Genomic DNA, 8,851 nt, shown 5'->3' on the forward strand with positions numbered 1-8,851 from the left:
CTGAGCGGATCGGTTCGGGTCGGTACGGTACAGTTCGCTATTTTGGGTGTTTCCACTATGAAAGCGATCCATACAAGCGAACCGTACCGCACCATTCAGGGTCCTGCTTCTGATGTAGGGCCATAGAAAAATGGAACGGTTCGGTTAGGGCGGAGCTACTTGCGTCACACAATACATTCTCCTGATTGGCGGCCTGAATTACGTCAAACGTAAGCGCAACATAAACAGCACGCCGCGATTAGTACAGATAATAGGAGGATGCCTGCAAACCACAGCAAGCTGTGGTCGTCTCAGGAACTATCCACTTTTTTAACTATTCTTGGGGATGGCGCTATTCAGTGTGAGCTTGATGGATCAGTGAGAAATGAAAAGGTGTTCCAAGATATTTCTCAGCGGATGGCGGCCGAAGGATTTGAACGGACGTCGGGTCAGTGTAGGGCTAAGCTTAAGAAGCTTAAAATACAATATAAAAAAATTAAGGATGCCAACGGCCGTAGTGGAAACAGTCGCAGTACCTGGAAGTGGTACGATGCCATGGACGCCATTTACGGTCATAGGCCGGCAAACCAAGGCAGGGAGGGAGGTCTGGACTCTGCTACTGCACTTCTCGAGTCCATGATAGAACCTGTTGGTAAGTGTTTTTTTGGGGGATTCTGCATATCATTTCGCTCTGCTAACCTTAGGCTACGCTCACATCACCGTTCAGCCTTTACGTTCTCCTGCTCCTTTTAGGGGTAGGAGAACAGAAAGGACGGATAAGCACATAACTGACACCAAACTGAGTCAAACGGAGCTTGAGGGCCCCATATAGACTATGGGGTTGTTTCTGCTCAGAAGATGATTTTTAAGCGGAGACCAAAGTTGTGCATGCAGGACTTTTGTCTCCGCTTAAAAATCATCTTGTGAGCGGAAACCTATCGGACTCCATTATAGTCTACGGGGTCCTCAGGCTCCGTTTGACTCAGTTTGGCGTCAGTTATGTGCTTATCCGTCCTTTCCGTTCTCCTGCCCCTAAACCAGGCATGTCCAAACTGCGGCCCTCCAGCTGTTGCAAAACTACAACTCCCAGCATGCCATAATAGCTGTAAGCTATCCAGGCATGCTGGGAGTTGTAGTTTTGCAACAGCTGGAGGGCCGCAGTGTGAACATGCCTGCCCTAAACGGAGCAGGAGAACGGAAAGGCTGAACGGTGATGTGAACGAAGCCTCTAAAATATATATATATAACCATATTTGCATTTTCAGATACAGTTGAAGGACTGTCCAATGATGCGTCAAACTTGTCTGATGATAGTCCGTCTATGTCGTTCAGCAGCACCAGCACTATTGCATCACCACCTTCCAGCCAACCACATAGTACACCCAATGCACCCCGGCAAACAGGTAAGACATGATCAGGTTTTTTTCTTATTTTTTAATTTGTGCATATATTTTGTCCACTCACATTTGAAAGAGTACATAGCAAGATTACTTGTGAACTTTTTTCTGTCTGTACGTTTCATATGTGTGTTATTATCTAATATTAGACATACCAATTTCTAACAAAAACACTATTGTGTTCTGTTGTATATTCCAGTTGAAAGGAGACGCTCGCAGCTGGATCTGCGCACAGTCATGGAGGATATGCGGGCAGCTGAGGAAAGGCAGCTGGAAAGGCTGGATAACCTTTCTGAGCGGAGGTTTCAGGCACTGCGTCAGGATGCCCAAGAAGCTATGCGCCAAGAGGCTGAAATTGCACGGCAACAGATGGAGCAGTTGGCTACATTCAACCAGGCCTTCCTGGGTGTCCTTGGGCAGCTTGTTCAAGTACTAGGAGCCAGTCGTGATCCCAGACCACCACCAAGGGAATAGTCCCTCTCTGCCAGCACTGTTCTGATGTAAAGATTGGATGTAAATTTGTATATTTTTTAGTATATAGCAAGATTACTTTTTGTTTTGAAAATGCAAGACATGAGAGACCCTGGTTGTGTCTGATGTAAGGTAAACTTTATTTGACCAATAAAAAATGAATACAACATTAAAAATTAAGTGTTAAGGTGTCGCATCAGAGCCTGACGTACCTCATTGCACTCTTCCTCCATATCCTGTGCTACTACCCGTACTGGCTCTTCTGCATTCGTATTCCAGTCCTGGTAGAAGTCTTCTCCATGTCTTTCACAAATATTGTGAAGAGCACAGCAAGTAAGCACCATGGCTTTTGCAAGTTCAATGTCACTGTCATTCCTTTTCATAAGACACCGCCATCTACCCTTTAGTCTTCCAAATGCATTCTCCACAACCACCCTTGCCCTGGATGTTTTCCTGTTGTAGATTTGCTGTTCTGGTGTCAGGCGGCCATTGTCAGCAAATGGTTTCAGGAGCCAATTTTGTAAAGGGTATGCAGAATCCCCGAGCACATAATAGCCAACATTCACCCCTGAAATGTTCCTAGTGTGACCAGAGTACAGGCCTCCCTGGCCAACCCAGTCCCAAAATGTTGACAATCTTAGAACTCGAGCATCATGCAAACTTCCAGGTTTTCCCACATTCACACTCCAGAATAGTCCTTTTCCATCCACTACTCCCTGGAGGATGATGGAATGCCAGCCTTTGCGGTTAAAATAGTCAGTGTGGTATACTTGTGGTGCTATTATTGGTATGTGTGAACCATCAATAGCGCCAACACACTGTGGAAGGCCCCACCTGTCCTCAAAGTAGTTAGCCATGTCTTTTAGCTTTTCACTGTCTGGAAAATGAACAATCTCAGGAGCTAGCAAAGTGCAGACAGCCTTACAGAAGTCCTGCACACACCGGCACACTGTTGATTTGCTCACACCGAAAAGGTGGCCTATACTTCGGTATTCACTGTTGGTAGCCAGCTTCCACAGTGCAATGGCAACTCTTTTCTTCACTGGCAAACTAGCTCTGAAGTTGGTGCTTTGCTTCTCCATTCCTGGACTTACCTTTGCACAAAGGTATCCAAAGGTTTCCTCCGACATTCTGAAATTGCGCAGCCACTGTGTGTGTGTAAATCCGAGGACGGTCACATCCCACCACTCATTGGAACGGGGTAGAGCCCAAATGACTGGTCGGCGGCGCTGCTTTAACGAAAGGAAAAGCATCTGCCGTCTTTGTCTTTGTCGCACAAGCCTGTATTTCTCCTCCCGGCTCAAGATCCAAGATTGAAGTTTTCGTCTCTTTTGTGCTGTATTTCTCTTTGCCGCTCGCAATGTTCTGTCATACAGAGCAGCATGTATTTTAACTACCATACACCAAAATGCAAGTAGTGAAAACACAAGCTGCTGGATGACCTCCATTTTTGTTGTTTGTAGCGTCGCGTTTGTTGTCGCACTAGTGTGACGTCACGCTACGCATTTTTTTCCTAAACCACGTATGGACCCGGCGGACCGATTTGCAGTGGAGACGCTCAACTAAATAGACCGGACCATTACAAATCTTCCAAACTGTGCCGAGCCGAACCGATCCGCTCAGTGGAAACGAGGCATAAATCGACCCTCCCCGCGCACACCACATTTTGCTATATTTGCCATACAGCAGGACATACCTCTCACATCCAAGGCCTCCCAGGTGACGTCTCCTCCGATGTAGATCTTCTCTATCATCATCTTCTCCATTCGGTCCGTACAACTTCAATCAGCCGCCTCGTCTCTGCAGAATGTGACACACAGACATCTTAGCTTCCTCACATTTCTATCATCCTCCCCCAACCTGGAGTCCCCACAGTGTTATCCTGCTGCTCACTGTGCCCCCAAATACTATCCTGAAGAAATATTACTGCCCCCCATAGTACTCCTCATAGTCCCACCAATAGTAATTCCCTTCTAGAATACTCTCATTAGTAATACTGCCCCCACACTGCCCCATTAAGTAAATTGCCCCCACACTGCCCCATTAAGCAATTTACCCACCACACTGCCCCATTAAGTAATTTGTCTCCCCACACTACCCCATTAAGTAATTTGCCCCACACACTGCCCCATTAAGTAATTTGTCCCCCCACACTACCCCATTAAGTAATTTGCCTCCCACACTGCCCCCATTAAGTAATTTGTCTGCCACACTGCCCCCATTAAGTAATTTGCCCCCCACACTGCCCCATTAGGTAATTTGTCCTCCACACTGCCCCCATTAAGTAATTTGCCCCCCACACTGCCCCATTAAGTAATTTGTCCCCCCACACTGCCCCATTAAGTAATTTGTCCCCCCACACTGCCCCATTAAGTAATTTGCCCCCACACTGCCCCCATTAAGTAATTTGTCCCCCCACACTGCCCCATTAGGTAATTTGTTCGCCACACTGCCCCCATTAAGTAATTTGTCCGCCACACTGCCCCATTAAGTAATTTGTCCCCCACACTGCCCCATTAAGTAATTTGCCCCCCACACTGCCTCAATTAAGTAATTTGTCCCCCCACACTGCCTCATTTAGTAATTTGCCCCCCACACTGCCCCCATTAAGTAATTTGTCCCCCACACTGCCCCCATTAAGTAATTTGTCCCCCCACACTGCCCCCATTAAGTAATTTGTCCCCCCACACTGCCCCCATTAAGTAATTTGTCCTCCACACTGCCCCCATTAAGTAATTTGTCCGCCACACTGCCCCCATTAAGTAATTTGCCCCCCACACTGCCCCTATTAAGTAATTTGTCCCCCCACACTGCTCCATTAAGCAATTTGTCCCCCCACACTGCCCCCATTAAGTAATTTGTCCCCCCACACTGCCCCATTAGGTAATTTGTCTGCCACACTGCCCCATTAGGTAATTTGTCTGCCACACTGCCCCATTAAGTCATTTGTCCCCCCACACTGCCCCATTAGGTAATTTGTCCGCTACACTGCCCCATTAAGTAATTTGCCCCCCACACTGCCCCCATTAAGTCATTTGTCCCCCCCCTCACACTGCCCCCATTAAGTAATCTGTCCCCCACACTGCCCCATTAAGTAATTTGCCCACCACACTGCTCCCATTAAGTAATTTGCCCCCCACACTGCCCCTATTAAGTAATTTGTCCCCCACACTGCCCCATTAAGTAATTTGTCCCCCCACACTGCCCTCATTAAGTAATTTGCCCCCCACACTGCCCCTATTAAGTAATTTGTCCCCCACACTGCCCCCATTAAGTAATTTGTCCCCCCACACTGCCCCATTAAGTAATTTGCCCCACACTGCCCCATTAAGTAATTTGTCCCCCACACTGCCCCCATTAAGTAATTTGCCCCTCACACTGCCCCATTAAGTAATTTGTCCCCCCACACTGCCCCATTAGGTAATTTGTCCCCCCACACTGCCCCATTAGGTAATTTGTCCCCCACACTGCCCCCATTAAGTAATTTGCCCCCACACTGCCCCATTAAGTAATTTGTCCCCCCATACTGCCCCATTAAGTAATTTGTCCCCCCACACTGCCCCCATTAAGTAATTTGTCCCCCCTTACTGCCCCTATTAAGTAATTTGTCCCCCCACACTGCCCCATTAAGTAATTTGTCCCCCACACTGCCCCCATTAAGTAATTTGTCCCCCCACACTGCCCCCATTAAGTAATTTGTCCTCCCACACTGCCCCCATTAAGTAATTTGTCCCCCCACACTGCCTCACAAATTTGCCCACACACTGCTTCATGTTATGAAATTTCCCCCCCACCTTGTACTTGTCCGCTGATCTGCTAAGCTGATGCGCGGGCATGAGTTCAACTTCAGTCACTTGTCAGCGCAACCCCATCCTGTGGAGCGTAATCCCACGAGACCCGTGACCTTCCGCAGGTCTCGCGGGATTACGCACCACACGACTGGGTTGCGCTCTCAAGTGACTGAATTCATGACTAGTGGACAGACAAGTACAATGGGGGTGGGGAATAGCATTCGGGGCCTAGAATGTTTTGACCTAAGGACGCTCCCACCCACACCGCCGCAAGTACTTGCGGCGGTGTCGGATGGGAGCCAGAGCGAGGCCCCCACCAGCGCGAGGCCTTAGGCGGCAGCCTAAGTGGCCTAATGGAAGAGCCGCCTCTGGGTCTGGAGAAAGTGCAGGCCACTCCATTTGAGATACCCCAGTCTCCAGCAGCCATTCTTTATAATGCAACCTTGATAAGCTGGCGCATTGTCATCCATGAAGATGAAATTTGGCCTGTGTTGTTCATGCAGAGGCACAATGACTGGACTATTGATGTTATTCAAGTAGTATGGGCTTGTCACTGTACTATTCACAAAATGTAGGGCAGTTCTATATTGACTAGGGACACCTGCCCACACTGTAACACCACCACCACCAAAGGCTCATCTGGTGACAACAGTGGCTGATGCATAGCGCTCTCCTTGACGTGTCCAACATTGTTGGCGGCCATCATTTCTGATCAGTGTGAATCGACTTTCATCAGTGAACAGCACTGAGGCCCACTAGTCCCTTGTCAAGCGTAGATGCTCCCTGGCCTATGCAAGATGATGATGCAGTTACCCTTGCAGGTCGGCTAGCTTGCAGACCACACTGATGTAAATGGTTTTGAATGGTGTGACGTGACACTTGGGTGCCTCTCACTTCCGTTAATTGTGCCTGGAGTTATGTGGTATTCATCATCCAGTTCTGCAGGGCATTGTTCACAATTAAGCGATCATCAGTGTGGGAAGTGGCCAAAAAATGTCTACTTCTATGCCTTTCTGTGATTCTTCCAGTCACTCTGTATCTCTGTTGCAACCTGATGATGACCGTCCTGCTTGAAGCCTCGCAATGGCAATGTAGAATTGATCAATTGTTAGGTGTCATCTTGGTCTCATGATGTCAAAATGTGAACAGCATGATGAGGAGCACTGTTTAATTACCAATTCTAATTGAACCAGGAAATTTACTGGGCAATTCATGGATCAAGCATCAAGTTGTGAATTTTGCCATTAAGCTCCTTGTTAGAGAACAGCAAGTTGTGCAAAAAGTACTGAAACATTGAACAGTTGCATATGTTCTTTCAAAAGTTTAAAGAAGGTCACATGAAGTTCAGCTGTAAAAGTTAGAGTGCATTTTAGGCCAAATATCCCTAACTTTTTATGAGTAGTGTATATGGTGTATGTATATTTATGTAGCATATATATGGTGCATTTGTGTGTAGCATATATATGCTGTATATATGTACAGTATGTGTGAAGCGTATATATGGTGTATGTATATACGAGTGTATCATATATCTGTGTGTAATGTATGTATGGTATATTTATGTATGTACTGTATAATTTATGTGTGTAGCCTGTATATGGTGAATTTATGTATGTGTGTGTAGTGTATATATAGTCTATTTATGTATGCGTAGCTCCTAACTGCTCTGATCTGGCGGGACAGTTGGCAGCTGTCATGCAGTCCTGGGGCAGCTTTGAGGTTATATTCCACTGTGTAGAGGCACTAAAGGTGTATAACTGCTGTGTGGGGTCACTCAGGAAGTATAACTACTATGTAGGGGAACTTAGGGGTATCTACTGTGTGAGGCCCTCATTGCCCTATAATTTTATGCCAGAAGAGCTTTTTTTTACTGCTGCCAGATATATTTTTCCTGTCCTATTCCCTCCATTTGTCCTGCACTGCTATTTTCTGTTGTCTAGCGGGGGACATGTCCCTTAGATGTCAGTTTATCAGTTCTGTACTGAAATGACTTCTGTTTGCGTACTTCCTGAAATGCATTGCTTAGCAAACAAAAGCGATTCTGGTTGCTTAATTCTATGTCCTCTCTGGACTGCATGACAGTAAGAAGTTCAGTTACTTACATAAGCATGCTGCATATCTGGCCCATAGGAAAGCCAGGCTGCCTGTGAGTGAATAGACTGTCTCTTTGCTTCTGTGTTACTAGAAATGTAAAAAGCTTGACAACAAGGGGTGGACTACAGTCTTTGTGATAGAGAGATATCTAGCGGCAGAAAGTTTATAGATACTTTTCAAGTACAAAACACAGAATCTATCGAAGTATAAGGACATATGGGGAACGTGGGAAAACTATCTGACTCCAGAGAAATATTTACATTTGCTTACTAACCCAAGTTTATGATATTAGACATGTAATAAAAGATAAAGAATCTTCAACATATGATATATAGTCATACTGCTAATTTAGAAGACTGGTACTGTCTTATATGTTCTCCCTTGTTTGTTTTTCTTTTTGTTTCTTGTTCTTTCTTTTTCTCCTTCTATTCCCCTCTCCCTCAAACCACAACCAGTCTTCAGTTTATATACTATTTAGGGATGAGCGAACTCGAACTGTATAGTTCGGGTTCGTACCGAATTTTGGGGTGTCCGTGACACGGACCCGAACCCGGACATTTTCGTAAAAGTCCGGGTTCGGGTTCGGTGTTCGTCGCTTTCTTGGCGCTTTTGTGACGCTTTCTTGGCGCTTTTTGAAAGGCTGCAAAGCAGCCAATCAACAAGCGTCATACTACTTGCCCCAAGAGGCCATCACAGCCATGCCTACTATTGGCATGGCTGTGATTGGCCAGAGCACCATGTGACCCAGCCTCTATTTAAGCTGGAGTCACATAGCGCCGCCCGTCACTCTGCTCTGATTAGCGTAGGGAGAGGTTGCGGCTGCGACAGTAGGGCGAGATTAGGCAGATTAACTCCTCCAAAGGACTTGATTAACTGATCGATCTGCAGCTGTGGATCATTGAGCTGCTGATCCTCAATTGCTCACTGTTTTTAGGCTGCCCAGACCGTTTGTCAGTCACATTTTTCTGGGGTGATCGGCGGCCATTTTGTGTCTTGTGGTGCGCCAGCACAAGCTGCGACCAAGTGCATTTAACCCTCAATGGTGTGGTTGTTTTTTGGCTAAAGCCTACATCAGGGTGAAGCTGTCACACCAAGTGCATTTAACCAGCAATAGTCTGT

At 46.5% G+C, this 8,851-nt stretch overlaps 1 protein-coding gene across 1 annotated transcript; it reads left to right on the forward strand.

Moving 5' to 3' along the window:
- The first annotated feature begins 373 nt into the window (after positions 1–373).
- LOC122935163 lies at positions 374–1,950 on the forward strand. Its single transcript, XM_044290930.1, has 3 exons — positions 374–631; positions 1,245–1,382; positions 1,576–1,950. Exons 1-3 carry the CDS (start codon positions 397–399, stop codon positions 1,848–1,850), a joined length of 648 nt encoding a protein of 215 aa, XP_044146865.1. The 5' UTR covers positions 374–396; the 3' UTR covers positions 1,851–1,950.
- Positions 1,951–8,851: the final 6,901 nt, after the last annotated feature.

This window comes from Bufo gargarizans, chromosome 1, assembly GCF_014858855.1.
Source record: "Bufo gargarizans isolate SCDJY-AF-19 chromosome 1, ASM1485885v1, whole genome shotgun sequence".
Lineage (NCBI taxonomy): Eukaryota > Metazoa > Chordata > Amphibia > Anura > Bufonidae > Bufo > Bufo gargarizans.

Bases quoted from the DNA above. Each gene is read 5' to 3' on its own strand.
- LOC122935163 (XM_044290930.1), top strand. From the start codon at position 397: ATGGCGGCCGAAGGATTTGAACGGACGTCGGGTCAGTGTAGGGCTAAG. The intron at 632-1,244 runs GTAAGTGTTTTT...TTGCATTTTCAG, and splicing joins GTCCATGATAGAACCTGTTG to ATACAGTTGAAGGACTGTCC. The intron at 1,383-1,575 runs GTAAGACATGAT...TGTATATTCCAG, and splicing joins CAATGCACCCCGGCAAACAG to TTGAAAGGAGACGCTCGCAG.